Source organism: Indicator indicator, chromosome 27, assembly GCF_027791375.1.
Source record: "Indicator indicator isolate 239-I01 chromosome 27, UM_Iind_1.1, whole genome shotgun sequence".
Taxonomy (NCBI): domain Eukaryota; kingdom Metazoa; phylum Chordata; class Aves; order Piciformes; family Indicatoridae; genus Indicator; species Indicator indicator.
In genome coordinates this window covers 9322022-9340767 of record NC_072036.1, presented here as the reverse complement: position 1 = coordinate 9340767, position 18746 = coordinate 9322022, and the positions used below count along the sequence as shown (strand labels likewise).

The following is an 18746-nucleotide window of genomic DNA, read 5'->3' as shown; positions in this document are numbered from 1 at the left end:
ACCCTTCTTCAAGCAGCCACTCTGCTCTCCTAGAGAGTGACCCTGTTCTGGCAGATTCCCACTGCAGGAAATGAGAATTATAGAATCTACTGAGATAAAACTTGGCTTCTGTCAAATAGTATGATGGGAAAATGAGACTTTTTCTTTTCTTCCCACGCCTACACAGGACCAGCTGATTTGTGTCTAGAGGGAACCTGAGATGGATCAGAACTGAAATGAGTAGTAGAAAATTTATAGTCTTTAGATTTGAAAACACATTTGGCAGAGGGTTTTGATCCTTCACCCAGTGCATTGCAGATCACTTTTTGCAGAGCAAGGAGGAATAGCTATTCAATATATTCATGTGTTCTTTTAAAATGCCTTTTTTTTTTTTTTTTTCCCAAGAGGACAACAGTTTCTGTTGAATTCAGTTTCAGCACAATTCATCTGTGCTGGATCAAACCTAATCCTTGATACTTCAGAGCTCTGAGAGACACTTAGAAAAGTGTCTGAGGGGTTGTTTTACGTAAGGTGTTGAAGCTAGGAAAAACGTTTTATTGTAAGCCCTTCAGCACTGGTCATACAACACAGAAATATGTTGATTACTTCATATAATGACCAAATCCCAGTTGTAAACCAACCTGGAGTGCAAGATCTCAGCAGGTGCTCCTCCGATGTAGATGTCTGTGAATGGCATTGCTGTTCTTTCATTGTCCACACTTTTAATATGTCTCCTGTCTACTACCAAGATCATCTTCTTAGAATTGTGATATATAATAGAAATCTGGGGGGGGAGGGGGAAAAAAGAAGAAAACAAGATGTGCTTAAAAAATGCTGAAATGTTATCCATTGTAAGTGGTCGTGGTGACTTTGCAAAACTGATTGCATCTTTGTGTCTTTTTATTTGAAAAGTTCCTCTGATTTACCAAAAAAGTTGTCTGTAAGTTGGGAGAGGGTGCCAAAAATTACTAGTAGGAAGCTTATTTTGATGCTGCATTTTTTTCTGATGGCTGAAAACCCCATGATATTTCACTTATGAATAAATCCACACTAAAGTACCCCATGACAAATTCTACACTGCAGCAAACAGGTGAGTTCTGTTAACTTGAGAGTGCTTTCTTGATTTGTCCAAGAAATGAGGACATACTCCTTAAAAAAACCCATATTTTGTTGCCAAGACATAAAAGGCTTCATTACATTCTGCTGAAACATGTTGAACCGAACTGTAGTTGTGGATCAGGAATCAGACTTTGAATTTGCATCAAGCAAATGGCAGAAGCAAGCCACTGAAGGGGATTTGCAATGTCACTGTCACAGTTACACTGGCTTAAAGCAAATTCTCTTAAGCCAAATAAAAGTAGCTATTTTAGATCTGCCCATGTCTCTAAAATATTATGCATACATGCAAGACTGCTACCAGATTAATTGTCCCTTCAAATGAAATGGGAAATACATTATTTCTTGTAATACAATGCAAAACAGCTATGCTGGTGAAGTTAACATAATGACGTGTTTTTAGCTGAGATTTAGATATTTGAGGATATAGTTTTCCTGGATGTAATTTAATTTTGAATTAATGACACTTTTTCTCCCATGTGAACTGTCCTGTTCTTGGCTTGGAATATGCAGAATCTGTTCCCAAGCACTGATTTACCGGGAGGTAGAAAGCTTCCCACTGCTCAGCAATGATGGGATTGCATGTTCTTTTTCACCTTCTGGATGCTCTACTACATCACCACCTAACCCCTCATCCTTTTGCTTCTTTCATTGGTGTTGGAGCAAATTATTGCTGCTTTGGAGCTGCTAGGCTGGTTGGTCAAATGGCTGTGACTGTAACAGCATCTCTACCTCATGAAATTTTGCGTCGTTAATCTGAGCCTTCTTTGTGGAATCCTCGAGCAGCACAGGGCCGGTGCTGAAGCCAAAGTCATATTGGAGGTATAAGAAACCATTGTGCATCTCCAGACTGAAGAACATACTCTGTATAAAACAAAACAGCAGTCAGAAAAGCACTGTGAGTGTGTCAGCAATTAAAAAACGTAAGCACCATCACGAGAGGGTCTGACATTGTGAAAAAAGTGCTGGGGGAAGGGTTTTTTATTTGCAAAACTGTAGCAGTTTCAGGTTTATTTTAGTATATATTATAGATGTGTATTCATAGTAACATGCACACATACTTGTTTGATAAACAGCACTTATTTGACAATTTGGTGAACTGTTTCCCTGTAGGAATAGTATTTGGTAGCACAGCAGCATCAATATCCTTTACCAGTGAAGTATTCCTACACTGCATGCCCCAAATGAAAGATGTTACACTGGTAACATCAAATTTGTGCTAGAATGGCTCTCTTTACATTAGAAGCCTCTGTCATGATGCCTGTAGTAGGTCAGGATTATATCTTTTAACAGCTCTGATCATCCCTGATGTATTTACTGAGGGCTGAGCAATAGCTAGAGTGCATTTAGTGTGTATTTGGTTTCTGGATTTTCTGACTATTCCTACTTCATGCTTTGGCTTCTGTTCCATGGCTGGGTGACCTAAATTTTATAAACAGGAGCTGTACTTTAGAAAATCTTTAGGGAGTCCTTGAAATGAAGGTGTGTACCATAGAATTAGTCTTGTTCCAAAACTGAACGTAAAGAAGCAGAGAGTTTACAGTGACTGTGCATCTGAGTTAGTGCTTTTAATGCTAATGTTTGTCTCCTTGTGTTCATCCTGTTGTTTCCATAAAGGAAACATGGGAAAAATAATTCTCAAAAAACTGCTGCAGGACAAGAGCTGCTGTCTCTGACACAAATGAGTCCACCTTCAGAAGTCACTACTTAAAGTAGTAAAAGCAGATTTTAATCCATCACTTTTGAATAACTGCAGCTTGGGTTTGTTTTGAACAGCTTAAACTTGAATATCAAACAAGGATTACATTCAGAATATTTATGAGCTGTCTTTGCAGAACTGAATACTGGACCAATTGCACAGCCTTTCTAAAACTGTGAGACAGCATGGTCTTCCAGAGCCAACATGCAACTTGACTGTGGTTTCCACTGCAACACACACAGTGCATACATCTCCAACAAACCTCAGGGCACTGTTGATTGGGGAAAAAAAATGACTGATCTACAATGGAGCTTGTTAAAACCTTTAACAGCAGTTAGTTGCTTAGTGCAAAACCTCGTATGACGGAAGGCAACATGCTGTGCTGCAGAGCAGGTTGCTCCTCTGGAAGTTACCCTAAAGGCAAACACTAGAGAGTGGCTCTTCTAATGAGAGGGGACTTTTTTCTCTTCTAAAAGGGAAAATATAGTGGTATTTGCAGGTGTCTAGACAAGTGTATGTTTGTGGAGTGCTTCTATATAGTAAAATGTTTTCTGTGGCTTTACCAAGTTGTAATCCACATAAGACTGGGGAGCTTGATGTGGAGATTCCCAAAGACAAAAAAATCCGTGTTTGTCTTCAGCGGATATTGCATGTGGAGATGAATTTTATCAAAACCTTACAGATTTTGCATCATCCTCAAGATTCTGAAAAGCTGGTGATGTTTGGATTAAACCTTTTTATTTGGTCTACATTAGATTTTCAGTAACTTAAATAAAGATTTAACTCTAGTACACTCCAAGACAGTTATAAAGTGGCAGCTACCACAAACCAGCTGCTCTATGGGAGTTATTTCACAGAAATTCTCCATCACTTTGATGGTGCATTCATATCTAAATAAAGGTGCAGCTACTAGGCTTAACTGGAGTCTCTTTCAAAGTGTCATCACAAGAGCATGACTGGTCTGAAATCCTAATCATCTCTGGATGAGAGCAACTGAGTCCAGCTCAGGATCTTGGCTTCCTGGGGCCTTTGTAGGCTCTAGTTCATATACGTGCACCAGATGAACACAAAGTATTTCCTCTTCCTAGAAATTAAATGTAAGGATATGAGCATTTTGGATTTTCCACAATATTTTAATTATTGGTGAACTCACAGTGCTCACAGACAAGGGGCACCAGCAGGATTTGGTACTCACCCCATTAACCATCAGCAGGATCAATCCATTGTCTGTTGGTGTTCGAACTTCTATGTCAAACCGAGTCACCTGGCTGAATTTTCCCCTTCTCTCAATGTTTCTTGCCAAGGCATAGCCAGAGCCATCAAAGAAATAGCTCACAGCCCGGCTTGGAGTGAAAGCCAACTTATTTCTATGAGAAAAAAAAAAAAAGAAAAGCAGGGAAGTAATATTTGGCCCAGCCCCATTTTAATTTGAGGAAATGTAAAGATCTTTAGAAATAAAATACTTTTTTTGAAGTAATTGTTCTGAACTGTTGCTTCTTTCTGGCAGTGATGATACTGATGAGTTTCAGATTCTTTCTGGGATTTTTTTTTTCTTCTGTAAAGTAATTTGTAGATTTTTCTATTAAAAGTTTTCCCAATTTGTGCAGAAACCCGAGTTCTCCAAGGCCCTTAGTTGAGCCCAGAAGTGGCCCCACATTCACTGTCCTGGAGAGAGCAATCCCTGTGGGAATGATATGGGAAGCAGTAATTTGCTCTGTGCCAACACCTCCTGCATTTCTTCCCAGTGAGAGCTCCAAGTTTCTCTCCTGTTCTTTGCTAGAGAGATTCCACTGCTGCTGCCTGTTTTCTGAACAAAACGCCTGCTGGTGTCTGTTGATGATCTGCTCTGGTTGGTGGTCACTTCTACTTTAGAGGTTGCCTTTCCCAGTTGGTGAATGGCTTATCCAGGGAATTTCTGTTGTGGGTTTAAGAATGTGTGGTAGAAAGATAACATCCATGCTGGCATTGCTAGCTGCAGGTGAGACTGCACTCAAGTTTACCTGGCCCACTGGAGCTAACTGGTTGTGGCTGTATTGCTTGCAGTGACAGACTTTGAGTCAGGAACTGTCCTGTCCTAGGTAAGCACTAGGGGTAAGGAGGAAGCCTGAACCATGCCCCAGCTAACACAGCAGTTTACCTTTCAAAGATTGTGAGACTAGTGCAGAGAACAGCAAATCAAAGTATCTTGAGTTGGGGGAGACCCATAAGGATCATCGAGTCCAACTCCCATCTACATCTAAGTTCAACTAGGAGTTTAAAATGGCAAAGTTCCTTCTGGACAACTCAGCAGCATTTTTTCCTTTGTAATCTCAACCAGGAGTGACCCACCAGGGCTGGCACTTGCAACAAAGCAGAACAGCAGAGTGGCGGTGGCACTGTCCCCTACCTGGCACAAGGTGGCGATGTGGTGGTGTCGATGTTATAGATGCTCTTGAAGTTGTACAGGCTGATCACATCATCGTTCAGGGTGGCCAGTTCCAGGCAGCCGATGAAGCCAGGCAGGTTTAAACTAGGAGGGAGCTGCGCAGAGGGCAGGGAAAAGTGAAAGGAGAAAGATCACACTCTTCATTTGGATATCACGAAAGCAGTTGGCCTGGGGTAATTTTTTTTGTTGTTTGCTTGTTTTCCCTCTGTGCTTTTCATAATTTAAAACAAATGGGATGATGATACCTTGGAATAGTCCTTGCAGTCCTTACCAGATTATGCTTGTCAGTTACAATGGAGCACACAAATGGTATCACAGTGAGAACAATAGGCCAGGTAATGCAACTGCAAACAAAAACTTCTTTGGGAGTTTTGGAAGGGGAAAACACTTGGGAAAGGGGGAAAGTGTTAAGATTAGACTAACTACAGCTCTTGCTTAGTGTATCAGTAGATATTTCATATTTAACATATAGACATCCTTCACTGCCAGAAAAATAACTTCATACCATGATGAGAAAGAGAATGAGAGCTCTTTAAACCCAGGAGGCTTGGATTCAAAGTCTATACCAGTGGCTAATCCTCACTAGGTATTATTTTGTACAGTTAGCACTGATATAGAAACTCCTTCTTGTAACAAAGGTCACTGCAAATGGAGTTGAAATAGCCACATTGGTGAGGAGAAAACCCACAAAAGAACAAAGCTGTCAGAGCTAGTGAATCATTCTTTTAATATTCAAATACTCTGCCCTGTGGAACAAGGGTGATAATGATAACACCTCCTGTACTTCAGAGTCTTGGCACTGCTAATAACTTCTCTTTGGCTTCTCATTATTTCCATTTTTGCTTCTGATGTAATAATAATAATGGTAATACAGCAATGCAGAATATCTGTAGCTGTAAGAGAAAATGAGATTCTTATCTGCAGCACAGATATACTTGGTAAATGATCATGTTTCCTTTTCTCATTTTCTTCTCCTATTCTGTTAAATTACATTGAATATGAGACTTTTAATAGTTAAGTGGTACATTTCAGATTTGCAAAGTATGTAACAGGGAAGAACAGGGAAAAAGCTTTTAGCAAATAAGACTGAATGTTAATAAATGACAAAGTGAGGTGGCCATTCCTAGGGGAGAAGACATCCCTATGCTTATCAGATAATTACAAAACTGTAAGCATCAAGAACTCATTATCATTGAAAAAAACAAAAGGTAGCCTGCAAACTTTGTTAAGATGGGCTAATATGCTTTAATTTATGCATATGTCTTAGGATCCAGCAGGCCTTTCCCTTGTTATTATCTTTCCAAAGAGTTGGATGACAGCTGACAAGAATCTGATCATCTTACTCCATGACATAAAATGCTCAAGAAAACAGTAGCTTTCTTCATGGCTAGAAGAGGGAGTCCTAAGGTGATAGATGACTGAATAAGGACATTTACTTTATTAACCATTTCTGTGTTTAAAGGGAAGCCCAGCACAATGTTTTCATTATTTAATTTTGAGTATAGAATATTTATCTGACCAACCTTAAAGTCTGGAGGCACTCCACCAACATAGAAAGCAGCATTTTCAGGTTCCAAATCCAGGAGAGAGCTGGGACCAAGAACTTCTCCCTTTTTGATGAATTTTTCTTCAGCTGTGCTGCTAAGACTGGGCAGAGTTAAAAACATTTTGCCATGTCTTCCGATCCTGTAGAAGGGCATTGTAAGAGAAGAGAATTATGTGTTGGCTAGACTTAAAAAAGAACTATCAAGCTTCTAACTCCAGGAAGGGTTTCTATTTCCTCACTAGAAGACCAGTACTCTGGAGGCATAGGAGAGACAATTTCTCTTGCCCTCTGTGGGCCCTTGGGTCTTGGCCCTCCAAAAGCAGAGCAAATTCCCATTGAGTTCAGGAGTAAAATCAGACTCCCGCAGACTCCTGATTAGCAGTTCCAACCTTTTCTGCTTCATATTTTTGCTATTAACTGCTTGATTTGGAAAAATGCACATTATCACTTTACCTCTCAATTTTGATGATACTGAAGTAAGAAGGCCACGTGCTGACTGGTTTGGCATCCAGGGGTATCTCCACATCTTGACCCCCCAGATTATAAATGTACACAAGGTTGTCATTTTTAATTGCAAGACCAATGTAATTTTTAGCCTAAAACACCAATGGAGAAGGATGTCAGAGCTACATTGAAAGAAATTTAGTGCAGAACATTTGTGATGGGTGGCTTTTGATAGACTAAATGACACTTTTAAATGTAATTAATAAAAGCTTCATTTTCTAATTGTTTTCTTTCACCACATAAAACTGTACAGAAAAAGTCTCTGCTACTTTACTTTATATCCATTTTGATTGAGGTAAATACAAGCTCATGAGATATTTTCTGACCATAAAGTGGTTGTATTCAACGGGAACTTGTTCATCAGTATTTAGCCTGCAGTGTTACATGCAGGGAATGGGAAGCAATCTTTCTCTAAAGCCTAGATATTATGCTGCAATTAAATATTCTGCCAAGATAGATTTCACTTGATTTCTATTCAGTAGACATTCTTTTTAGAAAAGCTTAAAAAGTAATACCTGATTCTTTACACTGCCCAAAAGACAGCTTGCCAGGATTATACCTGGCTTGTGAGGTGTGATTATTATTATTTTTCTTACTTGTAGGAACCACAATTTAAAGAACAATTATTTCACAACACTTACAGGTAGTGAGAGTATATGCTCTTTCTAGGTGTTTCAAAGTCTTCATGTGCAGAGTGTACAAGAGCAACACAAACTACAGATGAGGAAACCTGCTTATTTTGTGGGCCTGGGACTGCAGAGATTTGGAGCCAACACTGTCAGCAGCTTAAACCTCATTGAAATGTGGCCCAGAAAAGCCAGGCAGGTGCCATTAACTGCTTCAGAGCGCCTCAGCACTGGCAGTGGAGATAGCAAGTGTGCTCACAGCAGTGACAATCACAGCAGCATGCCGCAGAAGCAGCCCAATTTGCTTCCTAGAACGAATCCTTCATTGTTTGAAATGAGAAGTTTGAAGGACAGTGGTCTCAGGAATGCTTGCTCTTGTCACAATATCAGTGACGGGCATCTAGCAGACACCCCTTACACTGACACATGGAGAAAGAGTGAGAGGAAAAACCAAGGTCAAATAAATTTCAAACCTATTTCAGTATCATTATAAAAAAAAAAAATCTATAAAAAGATTAATTGGGCTATTCTCTTACATCTTTGCTTCCGAGGTACAAAATGAACCTGTCTGGCGATGCTGCCAGTTGTGGGTTGTCTCTCTGAAGCTTTATGTACAAGCTCATGGAAGTGAAAGATCTCAGTTCCTTCACGTTGATCTTTGGATTGACTTCAACAGCTGATTGGCCTTCAAACATCATAGAAACTTGGACCTGCAGTTGGAAGTGTGTTAAATGAGACACGTTATTGCTGCCTGGGGACATTACTTAAGGCAAATGTGCAATACTCAGCCTTGCTTGCTGCAAGAGTGGAGTTGGCACTTATGTATTTGCCATGCAAAATTGTCTATTTATAACAATTGCTTCTGGAAGACACTAAAGAAGATGAAGGGAATTAATTTTAGCATTAATTAAAGCTCCTAATTAACTGTGCTTAAGCATATTCATGAAGTAAATTAAATTTCAGTGGGACATAGATGTGTGCTTGGTTGAATCAAGGCTACATCATTATGTCTGGCACATAATGAAATTCTTACATAGCTATAAAACTCCTACCCATAATTTATTTCTTTGCTTTGGGAGTAGCATGACCAAATTTTTCTGTTCAAAAGTAATTCTATTGTATTACTGAAGTTACAGTGATATATATGAGATGCTGATAAAATTTTAAACCATGTTCATTTTAGTTCAAAATGCCTTCAACACAACTGAAATTATGTTTTCAGGTTTAAGCACAATATGCCTGAATGACAAAATAAATTTAAAGAGCAGCCAAGCACTGTGTACACAGTAACTGATTTTTCCTTTTAATTCTGCAGTAATATTTGTGGACAGCATATTCCAGAGCTGTGAGCATACAATAATGCACTGAATTTTTTATTTCTATGAATTAATTCAAATACACTGCTTTAATTTGCAACCTCAGTGTTCTCGCTACAGAAAAAAATCCCTTATAATTTATGTATGCTAATGAAAGTGTTTTCCTCTATTAAATAGATGAGCCAAAGATTCTCTTATCCTGCAGAAAATTAATTCGAAGGAAAAAAAATACTGTCGTCTCAGAAAAGTTTGCATTAAATTGCTGTAATTACTACTGCTTGTAACTAATGTTTCCAGCTGAGTAATGACCTGATAGTTTTAGCTTTAAATGCTTTTGTTGTGGGAGCCATCTTTAACACTGTGCCCAATTACTTCATTAAGGTTGCTCCTGCAGTAGCAGGAGCCTACCATGAACAGGATGGTGATATTAATTGCTTACAAATAGCAGCTGTACAGATTTTAATGACTTCCAGGCTACTTTGTTTATCCAGTTGTTGAGAGGTGATAAATATCAAGGTGTGGGCTTCTAACATAGCCCAAGAAAATGGAGCTCCTAGTAAGAATTTGGTTATTAGCAGCAGCAACCAAGAGTCCTGTGCAAAAGTTTTACCTTGCTTGCTACACTCCTGGTCTGAGCAATTAGCTCTCTGATCCGCTGAATGCTGGAAGAGATATTGTTTGCTGGGGCCTTCTGTTCTACTTGGCGCAGTTTGTCCAGGAGTTGAGGGAAGACTTCTGTAAGTTTCTTCACTGCAGTTAGAAAAGAAGAGACAGATGTTTTTTGTTCCTCTTCATAACGCTAGTTACCTCCTTAACCTCTTAGGTATCTCAGCTATCTCCTTCTGATTCAATGAAAAGTCCTAATTGTGGTACATGAGCGACAATGATTTCAGAAAGGGTGGTGATTTGTCAGAACCATGGACTCATAGCATCATTCAGGTTGGAAAAGACCTTCAAGATCATTGAGTCCAACCATTAACCTTACTCTTCTGCCAAGTCCACCACTAAGCCATATCACCACATCTACAGGACTTTTGAACTCATCCCGGGATGGTGACTCAACCACCTCCATAGGCACCCTGTTCCAACACCTGACAACCCTTTCAGTGAAAAAATATCTCCTAATGTCCTGCCTAAACCTCCCCTGGTGCAGCTTGAGGCCATTCCCTCGCTTTATCATTAGTTGCTTGGGAGAAGAGACCAACACCCACCAACACCAGAGTCTAGTATTGCAAAAGTTTTTGGAAGGACATTTGCACAAAGGAGACTACTTTTTCATGGGACTCCTAGGTGCTGCCATGGTGTTGTATCTCTAATATTCTCCTCAAGGATCTTTGCAAATGTTGATCATTGAAGCTTTTAAATCTTCCTTCAATTCAAACAAATATTAGCCCAAATTTTACAGATATGGCAACTGAAGGATTATTTGTTCAGCATCTCACTTGATGTCTGTGGATGACCTGGGAATTGAATCTAGGAGCTCCTGAGCTATGCAGATTTGTTTTAGGGGAGCTGAGTGGGTTGTTTCTCTTAGCTCTCAGCTGTGCATCTCTCTCCAGGGGTTATCCCCCAACCAGGAGCAACAGCTGCATGTGGTTCACTGCCCACTCTGCTAACAGAAACACTGCTGCTTTCAGACTGTGCTAACAGGCCTGATCTGTACGACTGGAGAAACTTCAGCTGATGATGCATGTGTACCTAAACTGTGCTTACTACCTTCCCTAGCTCTTGTGGGTGGTGTCTTCTTCAGTTTTCCTGCCTACATCTGCCAGAGGTCATGAATCAGGGTCCCAAACCTTCTGTCTTTCACTGCTGTGACTTCTGGAACCTATGCAAGTAAGATCATTACCAAACGGAAATGCAGATGCTTTGTTGTGTTCAAAGGGAGAGAAGTCCTTTCCCAGACAAACAGATAGAAAAATTACAAGAAAGAAAAATAACGACCTCTAACTATAATCCAATTTCATCATGTCAGATTCCAGTGACATGCTGCCCTTTGAAGGATATTTACACATCACATCATTTCTCATCTATAATTAGATGTAGGTAAAACTAGCTGAGTATAAGGAAATGTGATTTTGGCCACAAGCTACATGCAGATAAGAAAGATCCAATATTCATAGTTAATTTTTAATGACATGGATTCACTATAAAGGTTAAGACCAGATTTGTAGGGTATGCAGTCAGGGGTAGCAAGTGATGGTAAATATCATCAAATATATGCAGGAAATGTCTTGTTCTGGATCTCCAGCTTTCCTACGCATAATTTGGGATTAGTGAGCTTCCTGAGCAGAGCCAAGAATACACTGAGCAATAAACAGTGGTGCTTCTCAACAATTTTTTGTTTTCACTTCTAGGTTGATTCTTTTCTCTCCTAAGTGTTCTTTTCCTCCTTTCACCAGTCACTTCATTTCAGCTTCACTCTTTTTGCACTCTTTCCTATCGTCTTAATCTCAGTTTTGTAGCCTGCCTCTGTTATTTGTCTTTTAATTTAGTTTAATATTTTCATTAAAAATATTACAATTTTTACTTTACTCTTCCTCCTCCCCTTAATAATAAGTAGACTTAATGTGATGTTTACAAGCTCTTTCAGCAATCACCCTGCTTAACTATTGTATTTCTTCCCTAATCCTCTTTGTCCTCTTTGTTTAGACTGCAAACTCATCAAGTCAGGGATCATTTCTCCTCCATATTTGTAATATTGAGGACAAAAGGACCCTGTTTTCAAATGCCTCTCAATGTTAAAAAAATAATTAAACCACCAATAATAATAATATCAAGAAGTATTTAAATAAGCTGTCTGCCATTCAGTGTGACCTTGGTGCCCTAATGAAAACAACTTAGAGGCCAATAGGACTTCAGCCCTAAGGTGTTTAAGGATTTTTGGAAATGCACAAGTATCCAAAAAGTTTGAAAATACAATCGAGTCCCTGGACAAGTGTTAATTTTTGAAATGTTTCCATGCAATGAATATGCAATGTAAGCAGTTCATAGAACATGATGTTGTGATGATTTCCTGACCTTTTAATGCTAAGGAGTGGCAAAATTTGGGTCACCATACCTGCATCCCCAGCTGAGTGCACAGCACTGTCGTATGCTGCTGAATCATGCTGGAAGTCTTGCAGGTTTTGAGACCACAACCTCACGTTCTCATCCATGGGGGTTGTAGCCTGTGTCACTGTCATGGTAGCACTTGCAGCCTCTGCAGTCTTCAGTTTAGCTTGCTCCAAACGCTCTCTGGCCTCCACTACAAAATAGATAGGGGATGAGAAGAGATGAACTCTTTCAAAGATTCAAGCCAGCTGTAATTGTCAGGGTTGGAAGGGACCTCAAAGATCATCCAGTTCCAACCTCCCTGCCATGTGCAGGGACACCTCACACTACTCAGGTTGCACAGAGCCACATCCAGCCTGGCCTTAAAGACCTCCAGGGATGAGGCTTCCACCACCTTAGAAAAAGTGAGTACTAGAAAAAAAAAAAGTGAGTATACTTAGAAAAAATGAGGCTGAGGGGATTTTACCTTCTGCAGAATGGGAGGATTTTGTCTTCTGCTTGGCTGGTTTTTTCTTTATTTCCACAGGGAATATTCAAAACTTCCTGTGGTTGGTCTACAGTTATATTAATTCTTTAAATGTAACAAATTCTCACTTCCGTTCTAGATAGAAATTGTCATATTCTTGGATCTTGGTCGGTGTTATATAGCATAAGGAAGTTGGAACAGAGATGGCAAAATGCATTGTTTTTCATGAATTTTTTAAAAGAAAATGTTGAATATTTGCTGAATATTTTTTCATGAAGGTTATTTTTGAAGGAGAGAAATCCAAGACACTGAAGTGTTGGGTTTTTCAATCATATCTGTCATTTCAGGGGGTTTATTTATTTTTTACTTTCCAGGTACTGTATTTATAAAACCCATGGCATTTTACATACAATAGTGTCTTGGTAGTAAAACCCAGCCATTTTCAGTTGAGGTTAATGAAGAAGTTTTGACCATGTCAACTTGGACCAACTTCAGATACACTTGCTGGGTGCTGTATGATGTTTGTGCTCTGAAAAACTAAGGGGAGGTTGTGTCAGTCAAGACTGCTAGGAATTACCTGCCAAATACTCTACTTGCCAGGTGTGATGTGCATGTGAACTAAATTTTGGTTATCAATACAATAAATCCACAAACTTTTAGATTTCCCAAGCCCTGAAAAGATGAAGAGTAACATTGTAATAAGGAGGAGCAAGAAAAATCTTAATAATTTCAGGTATAATTTCATTATGGATGTGTTAAAGCTGGTGGTTTGCTATCTGGAAATTGTAGTTTCAGTCAAATTCGTAGATTCATAGATTCACAGATTCATAGATTCACAGAATGGTTTGGGTTGGAAGGGACCTTAAAGAGACCCAGTTCCTCCCTCACACTGAAATAGCAACTTCCTAGACCATATGCAAATATAAAACATGCTCTGAAATATATGAAGATAAAACATCATAAGGATGAAGTTCCCTTTCCAACCTGGCTCTGCTGATTGCATTTTTGTGATGGCTTTCATCAGCTGGGTTCGCAGAGCGTTCATTCTAGCCAGAGTGCCATTAACACGCCAGCTGGTGTCTGCCACGGTTAAATCAGTACCTGTGGGGAGAAAACAGGTGGTATAGTTGAGTGGCATGAAAGTGGCATTTAAAAAGGTATGTTTTATCCTGTGGAAGTATGTTATTAAGCATTCAATACACCATAGGCAGTATACTGTGTCCTATTTCAGTACAGGACATGCTAGCATTCCTGACTTCACATAATTCAAATGAAAGAGGAACTTTGCAGCTCCCAGACATTATTTGCTTGCCACAGGGTGTCTTAGAAAGCTCTGGAGACCTGTATCTCAGGCAGTTCTATCTCCCTTTGCTTTACCAGAGGTGTGGAGAATCGTTGCAATGAGTACACAGGAAAAGTTTTGAAGAACTCAAAGGGTCCTGAAAAAATTGAAGAAGTTATTTCTGCAATTTTAGAGCTTTCTTTCATTTTCAGTAAAAATAAAGCCAAAATCCTTTAGCATTTTTTTATTATCCTTCACTGCTGAAATCCAGCTTTCTGCACTCCTAACCTGTTGTGAATTGCTTTTAGATGAACTACCTGATTGAGTATATCTGTTCTGCAGGATCACATATTTAAACAGTGGTTGTACCTAAAATGATCCTTTTGGGAATGAAATAAACTTTCAGCATCTGGCAGGATGACAAGACATGAATTACTCAAACCGTGCCTGTGACTCTTTCAAGTACTTTTTGTGGTAACTTCTATCAACACTCTCTTTTGTTATGGCAACAAGAGGGTGTCTTGTTCTGCCTTAGTCATGCCTTTTGAAATTTGTTTTAACATTCATTCTTATAAACTGACTGGGAAAATAGAAAGGATGTATATTTACTGTCAGCTGCTGTCCGTTGTAGCCCCATGGCTTGGTGAAGAAGTTCTTCACTTTTACCTTTATGGTAAGTGATCTGAGTATCAATTCCAACTGCAGCCTACAAGTGTGTGCCAAAAAGAGAAAGTCAGAATAATGCTTAACAAATGTTCCTCTTAATTGTGTTTAATTCTAGGCAACATATTACTTCATAAAAATGCAGCTGCAGAGTCACTGCAGTTTTGCTTGCTGACATTTAAGACTGGCAGTTGGACTGGGAAAAAAATGTTAAAAGCAAAATCTTCTGTAGATTGCAGTCACGGTTTAGAGAAAAATATGCTTTCCCAGACAACAGCACTGGATATCAAAGATGCAGAAAGCACAGAAGTTCTCTTAATTTATTAACTCCAACATGGTCAGCATGATTCAGGTTAGTTGTATGCTGTTGCTGTTCATTTCTACTGTCAGATGGATGATGAACACTTGCACTGCTTGGGGAGCTGCATTGTAGTCCCCGGTAGCAGGCTGGAAGAAAATGGCTGGATTTGAAATCTCAGAGTTCCCTGCAGCTTAAGCCTCTGTAGTCTAAACAAATCCTCCTGCTATGCTACTAACAAAATTTCTGTTAAGTAGCATCTATGTAGGTTGAAAACATACACATACAAAAAAATGTGTATCAAATACTTTAGAACAGCAAGGTGAGAGACAAAACTAGCATCCTCATCCCTGCACTAACCTGTGAGTGGCTGTTTGCCCCAGTTTAACTTGACTTTCTAAGAGAAACAGGATGCCTTGACCACCAACAGTTAGATGCCTTGACCACCTTTTCTTCCACATAGTACTTGTGTGGAACAGGAGGACTCAAGCACTAAATACCAGCTCAGCTTCCTACAAGTCCAGGGAGGTGTCTGAACTTGCACAGAAATGCCTCAGTTTGAGTGGCAGTGCAGAGCACCATCACTCTAAACTTAGAGACAGAAGAACCTGTTGCAGCTGTTTGAATACCAGGGGACTTCAGGCTGGCAGAATAATTAACCACCTAGTATTTAATACAGGAAATAGTAGATGAGGCAAAATAAGCAGTGAGAAGTTCAGTGCTGACAGTTAAGCTGACTTTTAAGCTAAATCTTGTTTTATTTTTGTAGTTAGGTGTCTGAAGTCCCTGAAGTGTGGCAAAGAGCTGATATTATGAAAATTACTCACATCATTGACACGGTTTGTGGTGTTCAGTGCCACCAGTGCAGCTTTGTTAGCCTCTGCAATGTAGCCAGCAATGTTGTCATATGCATTGGAAGCATTTATTGCCCTTTGTACCAAACCATTCGTATCAACACCATACAAATTCCTGTAAAAAGAGAGCCAAAGGAGGAAAAACCTCAAACTGAATCGAAGTATTTTCAAATTGATTAATTTTCTTAACATGCTGTGAGTAGGACTACATAATCACACACATAAATATACTTGGCCTAGGGTAGTATTCTCTTTGTTGTGTATGGCCATTATGTCAGTCTGAGGCTGATGAAAGCTATGTAGATAGAAGGTGAATTTGCCCTTAACATATTTGTGAGCAAGTAGCAACAAGTAACTAGTGAGCTTTTATTTTATTATTTTATTTTATTTTATTTTATTTTATTTTATTTTATTTTATTTTATTTTATTTTATTTTATTTTATTTTATTTTATTTTATTTTATTTTATTTTATTATTTTATTCTATTCTAGGTAAATTAACAGAATAACACAGCTGTCAGGTGTCCTTCATTAGGGCTAACTCCTGACTATGAATAGAAAGATCTGTGTATGTGCCAGTGACAGAATCATAGAATCACAGAATCATAGAATTGTTTTGGTTGGAAAAGACCTCATCAAGTCCAACTATCAGCCTAAGACTACCATGGCCATTCAGTCATGTCCCAAAGTGCTGTGTCCACACAAAGAGGGGAAGATATTCAGTGATGCTGACTTTAGCCTCCTAAATCTGATTTTCCAAGGTTCTCTTTTATAAACAGAGAAGGAGAAGGTCTTAGAGAGGTGATTCAGAGAAAAACCTAAACTCAGGATGTGATTTCATCTTCTACTCCATCCAGCCCAGGCAGAGGCTGCAGCCAAAAGGGGCAGCTCCACTTTTACCATCCTTGATCAGGACAGTTATCCCAAAAGTAGGTGGGAAAAAGGGGAAGATCAGATGAAAAACTTCCCATGGTCATAAAACTTGGCAAAAAGTTAGATTAAAACCCCCACAAAATAGTTTCCCTCCTGGCTTGATTTGCATGTTAGGCAATAACCAGTATTCAGGGGAGATTACAAACAGCATTTGGTTCAGGGCTCAACTTTCAGCTGTTAGGTACTTTGAATAAATAGTGGTTTTTAATATTTTTTGTCATAAAAAGACTTCAGAGCATTTGTTAGCAATACACTCTAAACATATATATATATATGTATGTATACATATGTATGTATGTATAAAGAGGCTTGTATTCCTTTCAAAGTGTTTGCACACTGAGGGATTATTAAATTTCCAGATTCAGTTTTGCTGCAGGAATTTCCTGCTATATTCCCTTAAGACAGAAGAAGAAACTCTACCAAGTAAAAGTTCTAACAGGCTTATAAAAGCAAACCCATAAAACCAAAATGATTTGAAGACAGGCTTAATGTTTTCAAGGATTAAAGTTTCACTGCAGGACAATCTTTTCAATAAATAAAAGAGTCAGCACATTTCCATCTGGATATTTTGTGATTAGTTCTGTTTGCTTTTTGTTAAATCCTTAATGTGTTGGACTTGGTAGTAATTTTTTAATTATTTTGGTAAGGGATGAAGGCTAACCATATGTGGGGATATTTTCTTTCTGCTGCCCACAGTTAGCTGATCTCAGATTGAACATGCTGTTTGTTTTTCAGGCTGTCTGTAGTTTGTATGGCATTATAGAACAGGGTTTCAGATGTCAGCTTTGTACAATTGTATAAAAGAAAACCATCTGTTATTTTTTCCCCCCTTATTTTAATCTCCTGTCTAGGGCATATTAATATTAAGAAATGGCTGGTATTTAGATAATATACTTGATAAATAGTTTCATCTTCCAAAAACATATGTCTATGATGTCACTTAAGGTAGAATTTGGTGATAAATTCTATTTAAGAATTCATTTGAAGCAGTGATTTTTTTTTCTCTGGGTAGTCCTAATTGCTAATAAAGTCCTATTTCGGATCTGTCTAGAAGTAACTTTTTAGTAAATTGGGAAAAAATGGATGCATTTAGTATCTTCCAGCAAAACAGTAAGACTTACTGGTGTTACAAGTGGGCCAGTTTCACTGGGGCACAGCCTATCAGAACGATTCCATTTGTCAACCAGTTCTTGAACAAAAGTTATCCCAAAGCCTATTTTGTGGCCCATAATGCTAAATATTTTTTAATGTGGATGAACTTACTGACATGAGCTGTTTCTGCAAACCTCATTTAATCTGCCTGTATTATTGGACTTTTCAGTAATTTACCTTTCTTATTCTCCTGCTTTGGGAAGAGAGGAACATGGCAAACCAGAAAAGGGAGAATGTCATGCAAGATAGATGTTTATTCCTGGGAAAAAATAATAGCTCAGTTTCAGCTGTTCCCTCTGGACCATGACAAGTCCTTCCATACATGACTTAACAGTGCTTTGGTCAGTGCCTATTTACAGGCAGCATATTTAATCAAAGAATTAACCAGGTTGGAAAAGACCTTTGAGACCATCAAGTCCAACCTATCACCCAACACCATCTAATCAACTAAACCATGGCACATTCAGTCTTACTGTAAACACTTCCAGGGATGGTGACTCTACCACTTCCCTGAGCAGCCCATTCCAATGGCCAATCTCTCTTTCTGTGAAGAATTTTTTCCTAAAACCCAGCCCTAAAATCCTGGTGCAGTTTGAGACTGTGTCCTCTCGTTCTGTCACTGGCTGCCTGGGAGAAGAGACCAACCCCCACCTGGCTACAACCTCCTTTCAGGTAGTTGCAGACAGCAATAAGGTCTCCCCTGAGCTTCCTCTTCTCCAGGCTAAACCACCCCAGCTCCCTCAGCTGCTCCCCATAGGGCTTATGCTCCAGACCCTCTGTTTCTGCTCATCATTTAGTTCATTCAGCTGCTCAGTCAGTAGCATTTGTATGAAC

General features: G+C 39.1%; 1 protein-coding gene across 1 annotated transcript in view; it reads right to left on the bottom strand.

Annotated features, from left to right (window-relative positions):
* LAMA4 (laminin subunit alpha 4) overlaps positions 1-18746 on the bottom strand; it is a 93115-nt gene that overhangs the window by 24247 nt on the left and 50122 nt on the right. The window contains exons 14-26 of the mRNA XM_054393196.1: positions 15802-15943; positions 14623-14719; positions 13716-13832; positions 13634-13636; positions 12273-12458; positions 9822-9961; positions 8432-8605; positions 7219-7361; positions 6743-6905; positions 5181-5314; positions 3990-4161; positions 1828-1959; positions 621-763 (exon numbers count right to left, since the gene is read on the bottom strand). Of these exons, the coding sequence (XP_054249171.1) occupies positions 621-763; positions 1828-1959; positions 3990-4161; positions 5181-5314; positions 6743-6905; positions 7219-7361; positions 8432-8605; positions 9822-9961; positions 12273-12458; positions 13634-13636; positions 13716-13832; positions 14623-14719; positions 15802-15943 (1746 nt within the window). The remainder of the gene's footprint in view (positions 1-620; positions 764-1827; positions 1960-3989; positions 4162-5180; positions 5315-6742; positions 6906-7218; positions 7362-8431; positions 8606-9821; positions 9962-12272; positions 12459-13633; positions 13637-13715; positions 13833-14622; positions 14720-15801; positions 15944-18746) is intronic.